General features: G+C 40.1%; 1 protein-coding gene across 9 annotated transcripts in view; it reads left to right on the forward strand.

Annotated features, from left to right (window-relative positions):
- DOCK3 (dedicator of cytokinesis 3) overlaps nt 1–24,953 on the forward strand; it is a 190,896-nt gene that overhangs the window by 22,030 nt on the left and 143,913 nt on the right. For all 9 annotated transcript variants that reach the window (XM_027730440.2, XM_027729947.2, XM_027729618.2 and 6 more), the window contains exons 3-5: nt 6,343–6,383; nt 8,568–8,623; nt 10,306–10,402. In XM_027730440.2, coding sequence (XP_027586241.1) covers nt 6,343–6,383; nt 8,568–8,623; nt 10,306–10,402 — 194 coding nt within the window. The remainder of the gene's footprint in view (nt 1–6,342; nt 6,384–8,567; nt 8,624–10,305; nt 10,403–24,953) is intronic.

A 24,953-nucleotide genomic window follows, 5' to 3' on the forward strand; every position in this document is an offset into this window, starting at 1 on the left:
TTATTTTTAATCATAATAACTTACTGAATAACTGTGTTAGTATTACAGAAGAGCAAGTGCTCTTTTGTAGTGACTGGGGTAAGAAGCAGTCGCTGCTTTTAGAGCAATTGAATGAAAGAGGAGGGAATTTTCCAAGCTTTTGGGTATCAACTGCAGCAAAATTTTATACATATTTGTGGAGTCAAGGAACAAATGTGTGTGCATGCACACACACACACATATGTACATGTATATACATATATTTGTCTCTGTAAGGCTAATAAATATAAATACTAATTGACAACACATTTAAATACAATGCAGTATTTAAATATAATGCAGTGCAATACGGTTGCCTTTGTTAACATGTATCTTGTTCATGTGCTTGACATTGTAACTTTTGGATTTTCTGTGCCTGTCACTCTGCCTGCTCCCATAGCACACCACAAATCAGTGTCATGCCCAGCTTTCCCTGCTCGGAGTCCTTTTTCTTACAGATCTTGCCACTGAGAGAGAACTGGAACACTTCAGTGGAGTTCTCTGCTTTACCTGCCGTGCCTTGAGGGGCTGAAAGGCCATGGCATTACCATGGCACCTATAAATGCTGAAAGATGGAGTTTTCTTTTGTCAAGTGGCAAAGCATGAGCATGTTCCCTGTTTGAAATACTCGTGTGGACTGTGCATTCAGAAGAACACCCTCCCTTTCAAGTCATGTGGCTAATGCCACTGTCAGTAACTGGTGACACACAGAGCAAATTTAAAATGTCTGTTTTGTCCGTTTGTTTTTATTGCTGGGAGGTGATTTTCTTTAGATTAAAAATGCTACAACTTCAGTAACTTTAATTATTACCTTGACAATCTTGTATATTCACTGAAGGATGGAAACACCAGCTCATTCCTGAAGCACTAGTTAGAAGAAGAATATTTTACCCATGCAAATTCTGCTGTCCACACAAGTATTTATTTACATGGTGTGTATGTTAATAACTGTGTTCTTAACATACACATGTGTGTATGTTGATAACTGTGTTGTTAAACCACGCATGTAATATATTTAAAGTTTTCCTCTGTTATTCCAGCAGTGACAACATGGTCAAATTAAGAGTTTCTGGTATTTGGGACACTTAAGCAGCAGATACAGCTTGCAATTAGGGTTTGGTTTTTGTCCTAAATTCTTGATGAATTGAGAAGGGGTGTCTTTGCCCTGCTGCCAAGCTGTGCCATACAGATGAGTGAGGAATCACCCTTCAGCCTGTCAGTGCTGTGGGAACAGTGCAGGTTTCCTTCCAGCTGGAGCTGGGAGCTGTCCTGTGGCTGGCTGGGCCAAATTAACCCCTTCCTGAGACTAAGAAAGATGTCTCCAGTGAAATATCCCTTCTCCTTTTTGCCTTTTCATCCCTTTTGCTCTTTGTGGAGTGTGCCCGTGGAGCTGCAGTCTCTTGGACACACTCGGCTGCTGCAGAAGATCTCTCCTGGTTACTGAAAGCCTTTTGGAGCACGGGAGCGGCTTCTTGGTGACCCTCTGTTTGGCTGTGACCAAGATAAAACACATTCTCCCTCCTCTGCCTTTGTTGTGGCATCTCTGGCAGCTTTATCAGCAGATTCCTGTGGCTCTGCTGGCACAGGGCTGCTCCCTGACGTGGTGCTGGCAGGCTGGGCTGGGCTGGGCATTGTCCTGCCCTGGCACCGCGGAGCTGAGAGCTGGGGACAGAGAGGTCTGGGCATTCAGGGGCTTCAGCATCAAGAAGCTTTTGCTGAGCGCTGTTCCTGTCCCTCTTCTGGGTCACTTTGGGTGCCTTTAGCTCTGCACAGCAGTTTAGATGCAGATTACAAGGTAAAACCAATTGTTTATTGGCTAATATATGCAAAAGACAGCTTTGCTCCAGGTTTGAGGGTTGCTCACGTTACTGCAGAGTATACTTATTTTCGTAGAATAAAAAAGGCTTGAGTTCTTGTAGCAGGTTCTGCTGTAGCAGTGCTTTCTTTAAGAACAAACATTAGCTTTAGGATTTACCATAAATACTTACGTAATTTATTTTCAGAATTTTGTTTGTCAAGAAATTACATGTGGAATTTGTTTTTTTCTGCAGCCGATGCTTCTTTATTTAACCTTGATACTCGAGCTTTATTTTTCTGGAAAATAGATCAATACCTTTCAATTAGGACCCTTTTGCTTTTCTACGAATGAGTCCTCTAAAGGGGCGAGCTTTTTCCATGTGACAGACCTCTTGTGGATTAAGTGGAGATCTGAAAGAGGTTGAGAGGTGGCTTTTAGGGAGAATATCTTGTTTTGTTCAAGGCACTTCCAAGAAAAGATCAAATAACCATTGGTAGCTCTTCTAGTCACGCAAACGAAGATTGAGCTGTGCAGGCCTGGCCCAGAGCTGCTTTTGCAGTGTAGCTGGGGCTGCACTATGAGTGAATTCTGAGTGCCACACGCCTGGGCAAACACTGTTTTTCAGCCTTTATCCAAGAGTTTGCAGGTTTCTCTAATATGACTTCAGCTTTCCCACACTGTGGGTTTGCACAGGTACAGGTAGTTGTGGGTGAAAGAGGGGGTATTTACCTGAGCATGTTTTTGATGTGTGATACAGTCCCAGTCCATCTTTCTGTCCTGCCTCTTCAGAGGCCTTGTTGAATTCCAGGGGTGGTGAGAGCTGAGCAGGAAAGCCCCGTGCTGCCTGTGGCTCCCAAAGCCCTGGGAACAAAGGGAAGGACAGGGACATTGCATACACTGTGAAGTCATTGAGCTTTGCTTCCTGACCTGCAAGTAACCTGCAGTGGGAATATGTGTACAGAGAGTGTGTTTGGAATAAAAAGTTAGGAGCAAGTGGTCGTCTGAATGTGCAGGGGAAGCAGGTGTGACAGGGTGCTTTTCCTTTTGGTTTTTCTCCGGTTTATTGCCATGGAATTAATTCTCCTTGCAGATCTTTGAGAGATTATTTGCTGTGTAGGGTGTACAGAGGGCAGAGCTGTACAACAGCCAACTCTTCATTTCCCTGAGCTTATATCAAATACCATTAGATGGTATTGGAAAAGGCAGCTGCAGAGGGTTGTGGGTTTTCCTGGGTTCTATGTTTGGAGTCTAAATGTCACCTTTCTGAGGTGAAACAGTTTGCTTGCAGGGTCATCTGTATCCTGGAAGGTATTTTTGCCCATTCTAAGGTGTCTGTCATTTTAGCTACTTTATTTTGACTATAATATAATACTTGGAAGTTCATCAGACCTGTGTGGGATATATTTAGTGTTCTCCTTCCTATTCCGAATAGGGCATTGCATAGAATGGCACTACTAATTAACTGATTTTAGGTTTTCTTATAGCAAATGGTGTATATGGGATGGAATAGCCCTTTGGCTGATTCAGGTCAGCTGTCCAAGCCATGTCCCCTCCCAGCCTCACTGCAGGCATGGTCATTGTTTCACATTAACTAATTCACAAAATTCACTTCATAGCTGTGTCTTCCTGCTTCTTGATTTTAAATCCCATCTTTTTCACCATTTTTGTGAAGGCGATGCCCTTTAAATGCCATGCATCACTAGGAAATGCAAGCCATAATTCTGAAGTATTAGCAAGTAGTTATTTGCAGTACAGTAACATCTAAACCCGTTAGTCATTATTGGGGTCTAACCACGGCGTGCACGTTGGGATCACAAGTAGCTGAAGCACCTGCCTGGATTTGATGACTATTGTGATTAAATCCTCCAAAACAAATGCTCTTTAAAATATATGATTAGATCAATATTAATGTATTTAAGACTATTAATGTATTTAATTTCAGAATGCAGGGTTAGTTCATTTTAGGCAATAATGTAATGCAGATTCAATTTTCTAAATGTGCTTTTAACAAAAAAGCATTGTACCTTTTCTCATGGCTTTTACTTTGAGGTACAGAATGAGTTTTTGGTGGTGTTCATTGCAAGCAAATACATTTTACAATTTAGTGCTTTCAGGTTCTGGTGAGCTCTTCTTTAACTGTCTCTTACTTGCATAGAGTTGGAGGAAACTCAAAACAGAGAAGGATGATTCTAAAAATATTATACCACACTGAAAAAGAGGGGGAAAAAAAAAAGAAGAAAGGAAAACTAAGATCTGGAGAGTGCAGTGTATAAGATTAAAGGGAAATATACCACTTTTCAAATGTATAAATGTACCTGCAAAAGGGAAGTAAAAAAAAAATGTTTTCCGTATTGACTAAAAGAAAAGAATCCTGGATTTGAATAGCAGCAAAGAAAGTTCAGGTTACAAAGTGCACGTATGTTGTCTGAGACACTGAAATTGGTTGTCCAGTAGGGATCTGTCATCTCCATTGAACGTAAATATTTTAGATTTCCAAGTGTTATACCAAAATTTCACTGTTACATGCAGTTTTATTGGCCAGTGTTGGTCTGTGGAATAAAAAGGTGCCTGTGCAACACCAGCTCTTTCACACTGGTCTGTGTGAAGCAGCAGCAGTATACTCTGTTTCCTTGGAATTCTGTGCAGAAATACCTTGGAATGGAGGTTTCGCAGAAGATTTATGGATCATTTTCCACAGTGCTGTGTTATTCAGTCCTGTTAATAAATTATTGGACACTGTTAAAAGCAGACTAACCATCTGTGAGGAGACGTTTAGGGAGTGGCTGGGATGAGCTGGGGGATTTCTCAGGGGTCCTTCCCTGCCTGCTTTTCACAGCTCTGTAAACACACACCTGGGCTTTGAAATTCTGCTTTGGAATGAAGAACAGAAAACTCAGAAGTTTTTGGAAATGTGTTTCATTCCCTACCCTGCACACCTGAATTATTGATGGTCACCTCCTTCACTGGGTTTTGTTCTGTCTTTTACAGATCTGTTCACAAACTTAGATGAAAGCACTTTTTCCCTATTTACCAAAAAGTTTGCCATTCTGTTTGTCTTGAAGCTCAAATGTATGATTATTTCTAAGGTACAGACTGTATTTAATACTGGTAACAACGAATCCCTGGTTATCCTGGTTATCCTGCAGGATAAATGCATTTATTTTTTTCTGTGACCTTAAAATTATGCAGCATCTGTTGCTCCAAAGCAGGTGTAGCAGGCACAGTTGTGTGGAGTTTTAGAAATTACTCATGTTAAGGATCTGTGTGGAGTTTGTGCCTGTGTGTTTATACTGATATGAATCCCATGAAGTTTGTTCAACTAAAATAAATTGAAAACAAAAAAATTATTTTTTAATATAATCAGTGATTTCATAGGAAAACAAGTCTTAGTGTTCTGTCTTGTCCTCATGAGAAATTTGGATAATAAAGAAGATGGATTTTAAGTTTTTTCCATACTGAGATTTGCAAATGCCTTGAATTCATTAATTATTTTATTTTATTTTATTTTATATGAAGTCAGATTTCCTTTAAAAAAAAAAATTAGACTCTCAGGTTGTCTTTAAAACAAAACCAAGGCCCTCTTCCCCACATCTGAGCCTCTAAATGAGACTCATATCATAATTCAGCCAAATATGAGGTCCTTTTTCTGAGAGACACAAAATACCCAGTTACTTTGTTCTGGTTTGCTCTATTCTCCATAGCAAATCACTGACAGGTTTTGCTAGGGCTCTTTTGAATGCTGCAGATATTTAATTATATCTAACTTACACCTGAACTCTGTCTGTAGGGGGGGGGAGGGGGGAAGAAAGTTGCTGGGAAAATTAGAGAAATTTTAATGGAAAGTGGATTTGTCTTCTGTGGAATTTTGCCCAGTCTCATCACTGTCACCTGTGCAAAGCAGGAGTAATTGGGTTCTTCTGTTTAACTTGCAGCTTTGTGTTTTACTCCACATTTACTGTCCTGTCTGGAGCTGTTAATTGATGGGAGATACGAGAATAATAATTGGGTTTGTGAAATTCGACCCTAAAGCCTGTTCTCCAGTCTCACAGACATAGATAAGACCAGACACATGCAAAGGATTTATATTTGTTTAAACCATATTAGAGATGTGTGATAATGGCTTTTCCTGGCTTTCAAAGGACAGATTTCTGATTTTAAGATAAACACTACAGAGAGTCTCCTGTAGCAGTGAGAGAAGTGTTACAGATTCTTGCCTGAGTGCTGAATGAATCTTTACCAGGGTGGCTAATGATTATTAGTACAGGATCTAAGTACACTAAGCTGCTTTTATTCCTGGTGGGAACAAACAGGAGCACTGCAGGTTCTTAATTGCTTGTCATCGTTAGACAGCAAAATAATAACAATAATTAAAAAAACCCAAGTGAACAAAAAAAACCTTTTAAAAAAAATTTGACCTCTGTGGTTTTTGAGATGGTCTCAGTAATTGCATGGTTTTAGTCAGTTTGCTCTTGTGTAAAGACAGTTATGCCACAAGTGAACACACCGTGTGTTTTGTCTGCTTTCAGGGTGGTACAGAGGTGTTTCCATTAAGAAGCCCAATGTAAAGGTAAGCGTGGATACATTTGTTAATCTAGTGGGAGATTAAATCTATTTTGCTGTTGCAACCCAGTAAACTTTTCATTTTTCCTTACCCTTAAGATTTTAGTGCTCTAACTTTTTTCCTGTGGGAGGCTTGGATTCATTTTCTAAATTGAGACAGTGATACTCATTAGTCACTCAAAGGAACAGAAACCTTCCTGACACGTAATGGGTAATTTTTTCAACATTTATGGATCTCACCTGGTTTGATCCTTTCCACCCTACTCTCCTAAGAAAAGCATAGGTGGGTGATCTTGAATTGCTTTAATTCAAGATTTTTAAAGAACATATTTGATAATTTGCATTATTAATCTAAGACAACTTTGAAGAAAGTCCAGTGGCAAAGGATATATTGTAAAGTTTGTTCTTTTTTCAGATTTTGACATTTTAACATCACTGTATTTGATTATTTTCCAGTTTTTCCAGTCCTATCCTTGTTTTGCTCTTAGAGAACTTTTTTGACTGTTCTGATATCATTTTTTTTGTGACTGCATCTATGTTTTTATAAATGTATGTATTCAAACAGGCAAATAGCTGCCTCTATATAAGCATCACTTCATTGTGTTTTGGTTTAAATATTGCTTGTATTTAAAGAGAGAAGAGTACCAGATTTCTCATGTTTACCTGTATTATGGAAGATAATATTACCTGTATTATATTTTCATGACTATAATACTATTAATGAAAACCCTACAGTCACTGTGTGTGTTTTGGTACATCTTCTGCTTGTATATATGTTCAGATTTGATAGGAGAGCCCCTCAAACCTTCCCTGGTTTCTTAGGTAACCACAGGATCACAGAAATGAGCAGCATTAACTGCAGGTGAACCAAACAAGAAGCTGAAGTAGCATTTCTCCCTTTCCCAGATTTTGGTGTGGCTGAAAACATTCACATTGACTTTTTTCCTGCAGAAGCCATTCCTTTTAGACCCATCCTTTTTCCCTCTGCAATTTTACAGTCTTTCTTATGAAAAAGAAGGAATTTTTCCTACAGTGTGGAATCATCTTTACTTAGTATTCCTTTCAACCCCCCCATGAAATTTTTTCTTCCTAAATTCTAATTCCTGCCATTCTAAAGCTCTTAAGACTTGAAAGCCCACACTTGATTGCTGACATTTTTGTCAGTCTGGCAGCTGTTTTTTAACCCAGAGGTTTCCAATTTTGTTCCTGTATTTCCCACTGAAGTGCAGGGATGTTGTTCTTACACACTGATGGACTTTAAGGACTCAGGGCTGTGTGTTTTACAGAGATCACGGAACAATATGTAAAGTTGGGGTTAAATTACCTCTTTTCCCCAATGTCTCATCACACAAGAGCACAATGGCCCAGGCAAGGTTGGAGTCCAGTCCTCATGGGAACAGCAAAAGGCAATAAATGGGTTTGAACAGCTTTTCCTTGGAAAGAGGGAGGAAAACTGATAGCTGCAGGGCATGCAAGTAATAGAATCCTTCTGTCTGTAGGGAAACACTGGTGTAGGGGCTTGGCACAGGTTTCATGGTGGGCTGCTCTGCTCTCCTGCAAGCTGCAAGTAGACATTTTTCTGGCTGTCTCAGCTACCTTACATCTCTCCAGTAAATATTCCTAGTGTTTGGATCTGTTATTCATTCCTTTCTGCTACTGCAAGCTGTTCTCTGCACTCTCCCTACTTTCTGGTTGCTCCTCACCTCCTAGTGGGTTATTGGGATCACACCCCCTTTGCAGTGGGAAAACAATTGGCTAAATTTAAATCACTCTTGTCCCTTCCAAGGCAGCTGGTGGGATAAAGTGGCATCTTTTCATTTGGTCCTAGTTGACTTACCAGTGTTTTTTATATCTCACCATGTTTCCCAACGCTTCAGGAGCTTTTGGGAATGCACAGGACCAAGCTTGAATTTTTGTAAGATATTTTTATTGAATAGACTTGCAGAACTTCTGTAGTAAAAGCTTGATCTTTCTACATGGAGCTTTGATCCAGTGTGCTGTCCTGGTCTAAGAGGGACTGAAATGTGACTAATCTGAATATTGACTTTTGACTGACCGACAGCTTTGACACATTGTTAGGGTTGTTGGTTTTTTTGATTGGTGTACTGGCAATTATTTATTGTGGCTTAGGTTATCAATGCTAAAAACTGCAGATGTATTTTTCTAACTTATAGAACTTTTTATCTTGTAGGGGATTTTTCCTGCCAACTACATTCACTTGAAAAAGGCAATTGTCAGTAACAGAGGGTGAGTATTCTTCCTTCTTTCTAAGAAGCTACAGTTATTTTTATCTAGAAGGGAATCAAAGAAGTAATTAATGAAACTTATAGAGAGGTTTAGTTCATTGTATCTTTTTTTTGTGTATGAGGATTTGAAAACTAAATGTAATTCTGCAGAGTTTGAGGTGGTTTTTTTGTTTTTAATGTAGCAAGAATCAGATCTGGTTACTTGTGTTCACTTTGGCCAATAAAGCTGTAACTTCAGAGGTATCACCTGAAACACAGGCATTTAAAGAACTCTGCTTATATTTTTCATTTCTGCTTGTTTTCTCACTGGCAAAATTCTCTATGTTCCTGTTTGTGGTGGAGGCACCAGTAAGTTGACAGCCCATCTTATTTATCAGCAGATTTTCAGAGAGACATCGTTGACAGGGTAGCTCTTGTTACTCTGAACCTTTTCAAAGGGATCCAGCCCTCCACACCCCATCCAAAGAATGACTGAAGTACACTCTGCTGAAAATATTTTACCTTCACTGTCTTTGTTTGTAGCTCATGTGTTGCTGGTGGTAGATTTTTTTGAGTTAATGTGAATAATGTGGTGTCAATGCCATGTCAGAGATGTTACTGAGTGTGGGCTCTGGAACCTGCAGAGTTTCCTCTGAGGTTGGCTGGGGCTCCTGAAATCAATATCTTGTGTCTTCACTGCTGCTTTTACTTGCATATTCCACATTCAGGCTGCTGTGGGGAGATTTATAAGTGCAGTGTTTGAGAGTGACCCGAGGCAACAAATTAAATGTGGAAGATAAAATGTATTAAATGGCATTTAGTGAAGTACCTCTAGAAAAATAGGTGACTTCTGATGGTCTTGAATTGTATGTTTATCCCCAAAGGGACTTAGTAAAGGTTGTAAGGGCAGCTGTAATACTGATGCTTCATAATTTTTGAGTGTAATAAAATGATATATATTGCATAGAATAACTACTCCTAACGTGTACTCCCCTTAGGGGGAAGACAATTCCCTGTAATCTGTAGTTAGTGCTTGATGTTGGCTCAGGATTTGTAAAGGGCAAGCAGTTCAGGATATTTTGATATTTACTGTACATTGGAAAGCCAATGTACTTTTTAAAACTAAGTGTCAAGTCCTGATGTACCAGTTGATAGAACAGGATGTAGTGCAGCCCTGAACCAGAGGTCATGGTTATTTCGTGTTTGGTAAAAAATTCTGCCCCTGTATTTAAGAATATACAATATTAAAGAGGTCTGCTGATAAGAAAGGTTAATAGATAGCAGGTATTTTGGGTAGTTTATGATATTGGCTGACATTAACTGGAGGAGGAAAAGGGTTGGACTGGCTTATAGAAGGGACACAAACTGTGAAGGACCCCCCTTTACAGGCAAGTTTATTTAACGTGCTGTAATAATGAAAACTGTTCCCAGTGACCTTGATGAAAGTGAAATTTTGTATTTTGAACAAGTAACTAGGAAATGCTTCACACAAGCTTATTCTTGTGGAATGTGCTGGAGGAACAGCTGACATGAGTCTGGGAGTGCTTCAGTGTAACAGCAGACAAAACGATCCTCCGAAGATACTCTTCTTTATGTTCAACAAATTCAAGTTGTAGCATTTTACAAATTACTATGCTGACATTTACGTCTTTCTCTACCCTTTCCAGGGTACCTTTCCTAATTTTCCCCCCTCTTTTTCTGCAGGCAATATGAAACAGTTGTTCCTCTTGAAGATTCTGTAGTGACTGAGGTGACGGCAACGCTGCAGGAATGGGCCGTGCTCTGGAAGCAGCTCTATGTGGTAAGAACAGTGCTCTTACTGTGCATCTCAAATGCATTTCAGTCCATCAGGAAACCACCAGAATCAATATGAGGATTATTGGATTCACTGTGCTAGTGAGGGTTTGCTGACTGCAGAATCACACGTGACCATCACATTCGGTGAATCAGGTGAGATTCACATGGGCTGCACTGGAAATTTCAGTGGTTCTGAAATTCTGCCTTTAGATCTGAAAGCTTTATTGTTTAAAGTGTCATTAAATGTGTAAGAAATAATATAATGGTGTACTTCTGCAAGTCCCATCAAAGACTTCAAAGAATTATTCAGCACAGTTTGTAAGTATTTGTTTTAGTGTCTAGAGTCTGAAAGGGGAAGAACTTGCTGTGGAGGGTTTCGTACAATTGTTCCTCCATATATTAAAATTAAACACTAAGATAAGTGTATTGAGCTTTATACTCACCTATTTTATGTAATTTTCAATTGCTGACGCATAATGTCTCCTACTTCTGCTTTCATCCTTGCTCTTGTCTTACATTTTAATGGCCAAATCCCATGAAACAGCAGATAAAAAACTTGCACATTTGAAGATATTTTTTTCCTGGTTTTTATTTTCTCTTTTTAGCTTAGTAATTGCAAGCCCTAACTGTAGGATTAGGATCAAGAACTGTAGGTGGTACAAGCCTTTCACTCCTTACCTTAGAGAAATACCTCTACACAGAGCTGCAGCAGCTTTGGTTCCTCACGTAAACCTGAAGTGACAGGAGTTGGATATCTAGGAAATAAATCCAGGGAAGATCCGGTTGGATGAGTCTGGTGTATCTCCAGCATAACCAGCTGGTCTGTACTTCCTTCAAAAAACAAATCAACTCATGAAATTACTTTTGCTTTTGTTGCTCCCAGTTCTTCTGTGGGGATCGTACGTCCCTGAAGGCATTTTCTTGGAAAGTAACATCTGATGTAATGGAGGGAGGCCACAACACACATTTCTGTACCACCCTTTCCACTGGTACTCCTCCTTTTTCCCTTTCAAAGACGTGATCTTTTCTGTTTTCTTCCTGTAACAATTTTCCCCTCTCCCCAGTGTCAGCTGAAGATGACAACAATAATACTGGCAATGATATTGAATTGGAGAAGGGGGAATCATTTTACCTACAAATGAGTTACACTTCCTTTCTACTAATGCATTTCTTCTTTATTGTTAACACTAGTTCCTCGAGGGGAAGGAGGGAGAAAGCTCTACTATAAACTTTTATTTGGTGGTTTTTCTTTCTGGGACCGCTTTGTATTTTAGCTCATTATATTTCTTATAACATTGCACAAAACATTATTGTATTCTTAAATAACAGGGGAAAGAATTTACTGTTCTCGTAGAACTTTGGAAGGAGACATCTGCTCCATGACATGAAAAAATTGGCAGAGCTTCTGAGTCGAAAATGCTTTTGTTTTGTGGTGTGAGGTTTTGTCCCCCAAAAATTAGAAAAAAAATTATAATTTTCTAATATAGAAATAATCACAGAATTGCTTAGATTGGATGGGACTTCTTGAGATCATCAACTGCCTTCTCGAGTAGGGTCAGATAGACCAGAGTGGCAGGACTGCACCAGTGAGGTTTTGAGTTCCATGTGAATGGAGATTCCACAACTTCCCTGGGCCAAATGTCAGTGTTTGACCAAGTTCAGTGAGTTCTTCTGCTCAAGGCCACTGATGCAGTAGCACAGCCTTTCTGATGTAAAGAACAACCTACCCCCTTGTGAAGGGGGTAAAAGACATTTGTCCCTTTTATGGGCTGTAAATTGGAAGCCTGAGGACATGCCCCAAGGTGCATAAGTGGCTGTGGCAGAGCCTGGGTTAGGCTTTTGTAATTGCTGTTCAGGCTGGAAGCTGTGCTGTAAGGCCACATCTTAAAACATATTAAGGGACTAAATGGAAATACTTGCTTGTCGTTGGATCAGCACCAGCAGAACATTTTACTATTCTCAAACTGTAATGAGAATCCTGTAAGAAATGTAATTAATGTTATTTATCATGCTGCTGTGCCTGGTCAGCTTTGTCAGAAAGTTTCTTATTGTAGGGCAGGTTTAAACTCTGTTCCACAGATGATTTCAGTAGGTCAGTGCCTGTGAGGGGTACCAGCAGTGCTGCCAAACAGCGTGTGCAGCACCTCTCAACATCTCTGAATAGGCTGAAGTGCTCATCTCATGATTTTTGGTGAACTGCTTACCTGGATTATGGTTTGAAAGACCAAGTTTGTTTCAATTGAAAATTCCAATCAGTTGCCTTAGTTGTATTGCTGAGATACATTGTAAGGTTTGTATTTGTCTTGCAGTTAAACAATAGGAACTGGGATGTAATACCCAGCAAGCCTGGAGTGATTAAAACACTGCCTGGAGAGGGATTCTGTGTTGTTCCAAGATAAGGTAGCTCAGCTGACAGAAAATTGGAGGGAGGAGGAGAACAGTGAGAAGTGGAAGGGTAAAGTGAATCACAGCTTTGAGACAGCTGCAGAAAATCAGTTGGTGTAAAATGTTGGGAATCTTGCTCCTTTCCTTCTGTGCACAGAGAGCCTGTGCTGGTACCGGGAATAAACTGTGTGGGGAAGCTCGGATGGGCTTGAGTTCTGGGGGTTGTGCAGCAATATTAGTTTAGATGTCTGTGAAGCAGATATTAGAAAGATTAGCCTGAGTTTACTGTACTACACAGGGCTGTGATAGTCTTGTAATTTTTGCTATCAAGGTGAAAGCACAGTGATGGTCTGGGAGAAAAAGGCATTTGTCTGAAATGAGTTCACAGAGAAAGGGCTGTGCCTGAAATGAATTTGGAATGGAAAGATGTGTGTTGTGTTCTTTGCTTTACTGTAGTGTCACATTATGGTCTGAGCAGTTGCATTCTGATCATATAACCCTTTAAATGCTAACAAAACAACAAGTATTTTGAAAATGGCAGAGGTTTTTCTTAAATTGGAAAGGAATATAAATAATACTGATATGGAAGATACCAGAATTTGTTACTTATTTTTTTAATATTTGTTGTTTATTTGTTATTTGGTGGGGTTTTTTTCTAATGCTAACCTTGTCAGAAATTCTAGACCTACATAAAAATAATCTTTGGGGTTTTTTTTCCCAATTGAGCAATCAGAAATAGAACTTAAATATTTAATATTTTTAAAAGAGTAAAGATGGTATGACTTCTCTTGTTCTGGGGACAGACTTCTTAGGAGTGCCTGTAGCAATAGGACAAGGGGTTATGGTTTTAAACTAGAAAAGAGGGGAGATTGACTAGATAAAAGGAAGAAAACTTCTACACATGAGTTGGTGAGGCCCTGGCACAGGTTGCCCAGAGAAGCTGTGGCTCTCCCATCCCTTGAGGTGTCCAAGGCTGGGCTGGACAGATCTAGTGGCAGGTGTCCTCTCCCATGGCAGGGGAATTGGACTGGATGACCTCTAGAGGTCCCTTCCAACCCAGGCTGTTTGTGATTCTAGGAAAAGAGCACATTTTTCCCATATTTGAATAATGTAGTCTGTGTGCAGGTCCCGTGTCATGACACTGGAAAATGAAGAGCAGTTCTGATCTGCCTGTGTCCAGGCTTCTAAGATGAGCACTGAAACAATAAGATTAATAACTCCTTTCTGTCAAAAAAGGCCACTGTTCTATTTAACCTACTTGGTTTGGCTTTCCCTACTTGCACTGCCACTGTGCAGAGGGTGAGGAGGGAGTTCACAGGATCTGAGTGTTCAAAACCTGTGCTGTGTCACCACATTACACTGAGTTGCTCAGGCTGTGGGTAGAGTTTCTGGTAAGCACAGCTGACCAGATGGGTGTGTCAACACTTCCTCATGTGTTTGTGTGCTGTCAGTGGCTGTACAGACCCCGTATCTTGTGTTATTGTTTTGCCTGCCTCTAATACTCTGCATCGTTCTTTAGATTAATTTGGACAAGATAACTGTGTCACTTTGTGGGAAGCCTAAGAAATGCAAAAGAAGGTTCTGCTTATTGTTTCCCAGTACTGCAAAGGCAATAAGCAAAGGATGCCAGTGATTCCCTTCCCCAATACTGTACTTAATTTGGAGTGGAGAAGGAAAGGAAGGAAAAGTAAGATTACTAGTGTACCACTATAAGCAGCTGAGCCTGCTCTTGTGATTACTCCAAAGAGACAAAGAAGAGAGAGCCGAAAAGCAAGAACAAACCTTGAGGAGACTTATGTAGGCCCAGAGGTGGATAAAGATGCAGAATTGCATTGGTTACAGTGAAATGTATGTGCTCAACTCTCGTGTAGTTCCCCAGACCAGTGTATTGACTTCTGTTGAGACAGCAAAATTATACCAGTAAGGTTGTTAACTTTCTCTCTTACCCTGTGCGTGTTGATAAGATTTGTTATTTTTATACTACTTCTAAATAAAGGATCTGCAAGTTCCCTGTAAGCTTTTGTTAATTAGGTCAAACAAGACTCCTGTGAGTTGTTAAGTCAGCTAAAGAGATCACTGAAACTCGCTGCTGGTGCACAGGAGCTATTTTAACTGTCAGAAAAATTCCTCAGAGTTTCGGATGTGATGTGAGGACTATTTCTGTTGAGAGATCAGATGACTGTGGAGAGACCAAACATAATTGCCCAACTTAGAATTTGGTCAGATCAATAATGTTAATTTGCTACTTTTATGCAAAGGGGAGCGAGGGACGTGTGGAGTGACTTCTCTTCTAGTTTCAGGAGTTAGACCTGATGGTGTTGGGAATAGATGGAATTTTTGCCAGCTCAGTGTGAAAACAATTTCCCATTGGCTGCTTTTCAATTTCCTGAGGGATCCTATAAAGGAATAGAGGGGGTAACAGGACTTGGGACAATTGCAGGTGTGTGGTTTGGGTGTTTTAGGGTGTCCCTTAAAATCAAAGCACTGAAAGTTAAAGCTCATCTTGAGAAATGCCATTCACTGAGTCACTCAGGTGGTTTACTCTTGTAGTGAGTATTTTGAGACATTTTTATTTAGCGAGATGCCTTTTGCTCCATATCTGATGAAACGTGATGGATTTCTAAAATATGTAGACAGAGGAAAGTGTGGTATGATCTAAAATTGATATGCTGCATCTGAGGTCTGCAGCAGAAGGTCTCCCTTGAAGGAACAGAATTCCTTCAAGTCAAGGCTTAGCAGATTTCCTACACACTTACAGTTCTGTGCAAGCAAACTCCTGGAAAGATGAAGTTATTTGTACCAAGACATATGTACAGAAATAGTATTGCACATCCACGTGGCCTTCTTTCCTTTTTCAAGGTTACCTGCAAATAGAAAACTCCTTTAGGGTGGTTGTTCAGGTTTGTGAAAGAGACATTTTAAAAGAATCTGAAGAGCTTGTCTGGCCCCAGTTGACACTGAGAGACTCAAGAGTTATCACTTTACAAGACAGGACTGTGGATAATAATGTTCAGCAGTATTATGGCTATTTTTATATCTTTCTGTGTTTGGAGTGAAGGATGAACCTTCATGGAGTGGCCAGAACTCGGACAGGAGTTTGAGGCAGCTGATAGTCTTGTTAAGTGCTGCCCAAAATATAAGGGAAACTAAGAGTAAATAATTCTCCTTTCAGTGCCATCTCCTTCAGTGCCCTGAGAAATCATCTGATTGCTTAGCAACGGAATTTGAGGCTTTTAGCAGATTTGTTATTTGATCACTAGAAAATACTTGAAGATTTTTCTTGATTGGGTTGTGAGGGGTGCGTGCAGAATGCTTTGCACAGTGATGAACACTTCAGTGTTATATGCATGAGGTGGATATCTTTATAATTTGGTATGTTTAGTCATGGAGGGGGAAGCTGGAGATAAATCATGGAATATCCCAGGTTGGAGGGGACTGTGAAAAATCATCTGGTCCAACCTTTTGTCAGAAAGGGATCCTAGGTGAGGCTATCTAGCACCTTGTCCTAATCCAGTGAAGGGTTGTTCTTATTGTAAAACATTTCTTTCTTACGTTGAGGCAAAAACTCTCCTGGTGCAATGTACCCCCATTACCCCTTGTCTCCTCCATGTGTCTCCCTGTGGACAGGGAGCCTCCACCCTCTCTGGGAGGATGTGCTGGTACTGGAATACTGTGATTAGGTCCCCCTGAGCTGCCTCCTCCAGGGAGAAAAGACCCAGCTCCTTTTGTCTTTCCTCACAGGGCAGAACCTGCAGCCCCTCAATCCTCTTCGTGTCCCTCCCTTGGACCTGCTCCAGTCTGTCCCATCTTTTTTGAATTGTTGGGAGCAGAATAAAGACCACAATATCAAAGTGTCACAGTGTGATTTGTGTCTGCTCATTATCTCAGACAGGTAGAAATTTTCATGAGTAAAATCTTAGGATTTTATGCTGCTTAGAGATGTTGTCTGTGGGAGGTTGAGTCGAAGCCCTTCTCGTACTTTGTCAAATTGAGACTTGCATTTACAGAAATTTATTAGCTATGGTTTCTTGGAGGTCTTTAGTGGATGTCATGACCTCTCTCTACATTTCTTCCTTGGTAGAACAGCCCTCATGTAGAAAATACACTTAATATTTATTAGGTCACTGCCATAAAATACTGTTTATTTCAGTACATTTTCCCTTAACACTGACTTCCTGAAGTTCAGTTCAAGTGCTTCATATTTTAAGGTTATAACGGGTTGCCATAGTTATTATTTTTCCCTTCCCTAATTTGAAGAGATTTAATGCAGTCAGTCTCTCACAGTGATTTGTGCAAGTGTGAGAGCTTTAAGGAATTAAAAGTAGGCGTAAGTTTTTAGGAGAGTAAAATAAGATTAGTTTGTAAGCAAATCTTATACCATTAAAATCTGAAAAATTATGATAATTGATTTGAAAGTTATTTTCCTTTGAAGACCCCAGAACTTTATGGCTACTTTATTGGGTTTAAGGAACAATATAACAAGGAGCAATATATGCAGTACCTTTCATTTACTGCCACATACAGATTTATGGTATCATTTAAGATTATTAGGATCAACTAGACAGTTTTTATGTATTTTCAAACAAACTAGAGGTTGACTATAAAACAAAAACTACAGAGTATTAATCAAACTGTCTGGGAGGAATATATGTTTTGAGTTACCATGGAGATGGATAGATTTTTAATAGATTTTAAAAGTAGAGGCAGAATTAAATGTAAGTCACCTTCTGGTGTCCTTGGCAAGTCCTACTGTCACAAACTACATGCAGGGTGTTTTTATAGTCTTGCTTTGTAGAAAAATGTTATTTAGTCATTGATATGGGAGATCATAATATGCTCTTTTATTTTGGTAAATAGAACTGAGTATTTGTCTTACTGCTAGTGACATTTATAGCACATTGTGTGGAGATTTGGAGGGGTTTTTTTTGAGATTAAATTTTTGAAGTATTAACTAGTTTGTACTTAACAAGGAGCTCTTTCCTTTTAGAACAGTCTTTGATGTGCTGTGCGCTGCAAACAGTGTCACAGTACACATGTAAAGTACATGTGGGAAATTAAAACATGAGGATTTTATTGAATGCTGGTTTAAGGCTGGTTGGGACCTGACAACCAGCAAGGAAACAGAATTTACTCTGGGAAAACCAGTGGCTGACCTGTAGATGATTGCAAACTGTTTCTTCTGTACTGTAAACACACTGAACACTGAATTACGGGAGATCAGGGAAAGAAGCTTTTAATCCAAAAATCCAAACAGGAGTTTCTTCATCTGCCACTGGAGAGACTCACCTGAGTTGTTCCAAATCTGGTGTTGTTACAGAACTGCATTTGAAATAGAGGCAAATGGGAGCGTGGTTTGATTTGGGTTTTCCAAAGCTGTATTTTGAGGAAACATGGCAGTTTGTTTTGGTTTGGATTTGTTTTTGTTTTTAAAGAACAGAAAATTAAGAGAGGGGGGAGAAAAAGGGCTCGGGGAGCCTGGCAATCTGGCTTTTTGGAGTGAGGGAACAAGTTTGTGTGTGTGGATAGAGCTTAGGAGGGAAAAGGCTGATCATCCCTAGTGGGTATTTATTGGAACCAAAGCGACAGTTTGGATTTCATTTCATAGAAGACAGTTATTTTTTTTTTTTAGTAGAAAAGCAAAGAACATCTGTCCTTTTGGCAGCCTGGATGGCACTGTTGTCCATGTGGTATCAAGAAGTGTTCTTCAATCTTCCCCTGATCTATGTTACTTGCTGTGGCTTCTATCCCTAAGACATAGAGAGGAAAAGGTAACTGCACATATAATAATGATAGTTATTAATAATGGTCGTAATTTTAATATATATGTAACAAAATTATATGGTTTTTTTAAGGGGAGTAGGTAAGAAAGTTTCTCTGGTGGGAGGAGTAGAAGATCAGTGTTATATGAACTGGTGTCTGCACAAGTGGAGTAAATCCTTGTGACTGGAGTGACAGAGAACACTGTGGCTGCAGCAGTGGACAGCCAGCACTTGGCCTGACTAATTTGATTACTCTGCATTGTTGCATTTGGCTGGAGAGGGGGCAATGGTTGATTTTTGTGTCTGTCTAAACAGGAATAAAAATGCAGCTTAATTTAAAAACTCAGCGTTAAGTCTGGCAGATGGATGGATACCCAATTTTACATGAGGTATTCAGGTGAAATTATAACATTTCAGATTATTAAAGACCTGTTTCTTCTTTTTTGTTTCAACTTCCAGCCATGTGAGTGTGGGTATAATGCAGGGATTACTGGTAAATAAAAACTGTTCTAAAGGAATAAGCGGCGTTGCAAAGGCAGTGGTAAGGAAAATCTGAGCAGCTGTTCATTAGTTGGTCAAAATAAAGAGAGGTTCTCGTGGTCATGCAATCAAAAACTATTGTAAAGCGCAGATACAGGAGCCAGGGCTAATTTCAGTTATTGTTTATCCTCATTTTCTTGAGTGCTTGACTTTCTCTTTGAGCAATTTTCTCATAACGGGTTTTTTGTGACTGTTGGAATGAAAAGGGGGAAAATGAATAGAAATTGTATCTTAAGAAGCTACTCACATAATTTCTTAAGTTGTTGTTGTTACATCTTAGTTTTGAGCTAATAGGGATTATGGCCTTTGAAGAAGTGTGTTCTCCTTTCATAAATTCTTTTGCTTGTTTTCTAAAGTTTTATTGTTTAATAGAAGTTATCATGCTGTGTGTTAGACATAAAGAGTGCTTAAAATAGAAGGAATACAAAGAAAGAAAAATAAAGAAATGGGGAGAGGTTTCTGTGAGAGAACTGGAATTCAACTTCTCCCTTTTTTTTTTGTGTTCATCTTCCTGTGAATTTCGTGGTGGTTTTGTTTAATTTTGAATTTAGAAGCAGAGCCTTGTGCTAGCTGGTTGTTCATAGGTACACCTTTGGGTTTAGTCATAAATGTTGGTTAATAGAAAAAAATACTTATTGCTAAGTTTGATTTCAAAGTCTTTAGTTACTATCACTGCTGTCACTCTACTGTTCAATGAGAGCTTCTTCAGGTGACAAAGAGACTCTGTGATTGTATGTTTACCCCTGCAAATAGCATATTGCTTTTGAGGGAAAAAAAATAAATCTGTCAGGTGATCTGAGGAGTTAACTCCAAAAGATAAATGTATGTAGGGCACCCCAACAGCTTGTAAAACAAATACTCATTTCTTTTTTACTGCCCGTGCTCGGTGCCACTAACAGGTCGAGATCCAGGGTTTTCAGATGAGATCCAATAGGTACTACAAAAAAAACTGCTGCAGAAATAATGGAAAGCATAAATCATGTGTAGGATTATATTATTGTCTGATAATAGCCCTGATATACTTGTACCTCTTTGTCAGTGGTCTCTGGTTGATGTTGCTGCAGCACAAACCCCTGCTGGCAGTGCCAAGGGCACGGCAGGGGCTGAAGGTGCCCGAGCAGTGCCCAGCCAAGCACTGCATCTCATCTCACTGCTGATGGAAGTGCTGTTTCAGCTCCACCCTTTTGCTCAAAGCCTTCTCCTCAGCAGTTGAGGTTGTGTATGTGTGACTTGGCACAAAGCTTCCTGGGCTAATAGAACTATATTAATTCTTTCTTTTCACTGTGTTTTGCTGAGCTGGGTGTGAATTTTGCAGTGTGCCAGAGCTGGAAGGATTTCTCATAAATCTGGAAGGTGCTGAGCCCCAAGTTCTCTGTCTGAAGTGTGTATTTGTGTCAGTGAAATGACATAGTCTGAGTTCAAAGACCTTTACAGAGCTGGGGAAATAGTGATGTCCTTTATGTTCTGTGCAGTTCAAGGGTTGGCTGTTTGATCTAAATTAACTTACACTTGATGAAACAGATTTCAGTTTATTCTTTCCGATATGTCCTTGGAGTTGATGGGGAATTTGGGAATGCTCTGTAGTGTGTGCAGGAGCAGGCATTTGGAAATGGAGCTGAGCCTGCATCCTGTCACACGGAGAGGAGACTCGCTGCCTCTCTGGACTTCCCACACTGATGTGAGCTGGCTGCTGAGAGAGGCAGTTTGTGTCCTCCTGTCTCCTGCCCTGTGACCATTCCCACCCCATCCCTTCGGGAAGCAGGGAGTGGTGTGGGCAGTGTGGGCGTGGAGGAGCCACGTGTCCCTGGGCACTCACTGGGCAGCTCTTGGGGAGTCTGAGCTTCCCTTGTGTTTGATCCAGTGCCCTTTGATAGAACCATTCCACTGATGTTTACCAGAGATGCAGGTTTGTAATTATTACAGTACTGTCTTTATTTGATTTGAGAATGGTGCTTTAAAGTTTGTTTTATGAATTAGCTTAAGCTCAGTTTACTGTGTACAGGTGAATATACAGGTGCTAAAGTCCTGTTAGTGATCCCCATGCTGTTACATTTCCACATCTTCCATTACTGACAGCACTCAATAATTTTTTCTTTTCAGTCAGGGTAGGCCAGTAAAGGATTGAAGGCAGTCATTTTAATTTGGGAATCCATCTGTGTCTTTCTCTGTGGTTTTTCCCAATAGCCTCAGAAGTTGAGGTAAAAGTCCGTGTTCTGTATGTGGCCTGGCAGGCTCAGCCACCTTGCAGAGTGCAGACTGCACTGAGTTACCAATTGTAAGGGGTAAGGTAGTAACATTTTTGGTATCAGAATTTTTTATTTTGACCTGAATAGCTCAGGTTTGATTTGAAGTGCACGGGGCAGTTCCCTTCCCCAGGGAGATAAAGCGCTGCCGTTCCCCTGCGGGTGAGGTTTGTGCCCAGGGCCTCGTGCTTGTGAGAGCTGTTACTGATACTGTCAGATGGACTTGGTATTTTCTCATTACAGGGACATGATTGGAAACCTGCTTAGGATTTAATGAACTTCTAAAATGTAGCACAGATCAGTGGCTCATAATACTTACTGAAAGAAAGTTAACTTATTTTCTGGGTAAACAGGGAAAGAGCAGCAGCAGAGGTTTCTTTTTAATCTTTCTGTGTGTTCACTAATGAAAAGGAAGCTGTAAAGAAACAGGTGTGTGGCAGGTTTTCATGATAAAGTTAATGGAGTTAATGAAATTACTGTGAATAACATTAATTATGGAATAGTTGACAGAATGGAAGAGAGGGAAGGGGAAAGTAGAGTCTTACCCACTGTGGGTTTTTTTGTAACAACCAAATAACTTTATTGGATATAGGTATTACTAGTATCTTAATTTCATTTAAATGTACGTGGTGATGGAAAATTTAAATCTTGGAAGTTACTGGGCATGTGCTGGATCCTTAGAGAGGTGCAGTATATCTTTAATATTTCAAAAATATAATTAAAAAAAAAGAAACTAATCTGTCACTTTGAATAGGGAGGTGCATCTTACGTAACCCTGTGCTTTTTTAGAAGACATCAAACCCTGTCATCTTTCCCCTGCTCAGAAAGGCCTGTGCAGTGTGGCAGCTCCGTTCAGAACTGGCACAGCACTGTGCTCTGGAGACCAGCCCTGAGCCTGTCAGAGCTCGTATCAATTATTCAATGGGCCTCAGATGTTAAACAAACAAAACCCCCGCCCTAAACACTGGGAAACTTTGATTTCTACTTTTATACAGGGAGCTCCTGTATAAAATCAGCTACCCCATTTCTTCCATCTAACTCTTCTCCCATCATCTGTCCCTTTTTGCCTCATTCCTTTTCAGGATTCCAATCTGAGCTTCTCTTTAACTCTTCATCTCCCTTTCCCTGGTTCCCTGCCGGTTACTTCCCAGTCAATCCCACTCATGCATGTTCTGGTCTTTATTTTGAGGAAACCTTAATGTTTTCTTCTGTTTCCTGAATTTCATTGGGTACTTCTTGCTTTCCCGAATTACTGAATTGCTTTTGTTTAATTGTTGCTCAAACCATTACGAAAAGGGACAAGTAGAATTAGTATTGACTTCAATTCTCCTGCAATTAAAAAATCCTCTGGACGCTTCATTTAGCTGCCAAGAAGTGACGTGCAGAGATGTTTCAGCTATTGCTGGAAGAGGCACTAAGGACAGTGAAATGTGGATCTCCAGCTGCCTTTCAAAAGAGGAAAATATTGTGACCAATCCAGTGCTAAGAAAATACAACCCAAATGACAAGTTTTCTGCCAGTTTTTGTCTGGCCCTCGTGTCACAGAACGGAAGCAGAGTGGCAGTTTGTTTTTGGGGAATGAGCAGCGTCACTGACAAGTTTAGAGTCAGGAGGATGATTTTAATGAGCCAGTGAGGCTTGTTGTTGGATTTTGGTGTCATATTCTGAAGTAGCTGCTGAGTGTTCTGTCTCGGATGTGACAATAATTGCCAGGCACGGCAGCTCTCACTGTGATACTGGTGCTGTCATCTTGTAAATCTACATTAGAAACACATCTAAATGCAAGTATTCTATTTAACAGTTATTCTGTTAACAGCACAGTATCCTAGAAGGAACATGATTGTGATTTGATATTTCTCTTGAAACTACTGCATTTCTGTGTTAGATACAGAATGGCAGTATTAAAATAGCTGCAGGAAGAGGAAAAACAGACATTGTGTGCTTTCCTTATTTTAGAATTCTCCTGTGTGAAGAAATCTAAAATAAATATTTTCTAGTTGTCACTTCTATTTATCCTAGGAAAGCCATACCCTGTTTTAAGATAACGTCTTTAACACATTCCACTACAATCTTCCAAGGGTTTGTTGATTTTTGTTTGTTTGGTTTTTTTTGTCAGTAGATCTGGGAAATGCATAACTAGCTCATGGGCTTTGCCAAAAAAAGCCAGAATTTTCTCACACGTGGACAGTAAGCTGAAACATTTATACTTTGTGCTTAAAACTGACACATTCTGTGACTTTCTGATGCAAACAGTGGTACTATTTCAGTTGCTTTTTGAGAAGATTGTTGTGCAGTGATACCACCATATTTCCAATGGAGTTCTTCCATTTTATTAGAGGAAATCAGAAAGCTATACCTTATGGATCACCTTTTTTAGAGGTCCTGGCCAGATCCTTCTGATGAGGTGAATAATCCAAACAATCACCTTTCCTTTCCTGCTTTCTTCTACCCCTCTGCCCTATTGTGTTGAATCTCTTTAACAGTTCTAAATTAACAAAAAGTTAATTTTCTTGGGCATAAGTGGCTGTGTAGAGGGAAGAAATGTGATTTTATGGCTCCTGCTGTAGAAAGGACTGCAGTGCAACTTCATCCATATTGTGAAGTAAAAGGTAATTCAGACAGGAATTTCTGGTGGATTAAACTGGCTGTGCTGCCACAGTGTTGTGCTTCAATGTGATAACTGAGTGGTTACCAATAAATAGAGTTTTCTTATTATTGATAATCTAATGGCAGAGTTATTATATCAGTTACTGCAAACTCTTCTGTTGTGGAACTTGATTATTGCTGTGCCTGTTATCTCTGTCATAGAGTTTTGGCTTGAAAAGCAGACCAGAACCAGGCAAAGGATATCCTTATGGCTCACAGGGAGCTTCACTGCTGTGTCTTCAGCTTTATGTGCACGGAATCATGGAATCCCATAGACTGGAAGGAACTTCTGGGGGTCTCCAGTACAACCTCCTCCTCAAAGGAGAACCTGTGAGGGTTGGTGGTTGAGGATCTTATTTGAATATTTGAGAAGATGCTACAACCTCTCTTGGAAAAACTCTGTTCTAGATTTTGACCACCCACAAGGGAAAAATATTTTCCTTTGATTTAGTTGGAATTTCCAGTGTCTGTTATTATTTCTATTCTGATGGACCTCACAGAAGAATCTGGATCCATCTTTTCTAAATAGTCCCATCTGGCAGTTGTACACAGCAAGTAAGGGCTCCAGATGTCTCATGACTACTGGATAGAGGGGAAGAATTGCCTCCCCTGCCCTCTTGGTGATGCAGCACTGCTGGCTCCTGTTCAGCTTCCTTGCAAGATTGTCTTCCATGAAGCTGCTGCCTGCCCTTGCTGTGTAAGGTTATTCTAGCCCAGATGAGGAGAACTTTGCTTTGGAATAACTTTGTGAGGTCCTTGTTGATCTGTTTTTCCAGCCTGTTGAGGAAGCTCCTCTGATCAGCCCCCAAGCTTGATACCATCTGCAAAGTGCCCAAAACTGCACCCAATTCCCGTATCCAAATTGTTAATTAGGATGTTGGCACACTGAGGGCCACGAGGAACCAGCCATGGGTTGATCCATGAGCTGTTGATGATGCTTTTTGGGCCTGGCAGTCCACCCACATTTCCATCCAAATTTCCA

The sequence above is a fragment of the Pipra filicauda genome, unplaced genomic scaffold (genome assembly GCF_003945595.2).
Source record: "Pipra filicauda isolate LSUMZ 115617 unplaced genomic scaffold, ASM394559v2 scaffold102_size2360937_pilon, whole genome shotgun sequence".
Classification (NCBI taxonomy): Eukaryota; Metazoa; Chordata; class Aves; order Passeriformes; family Pipridae; genus Pipra; species Pipra filicauda.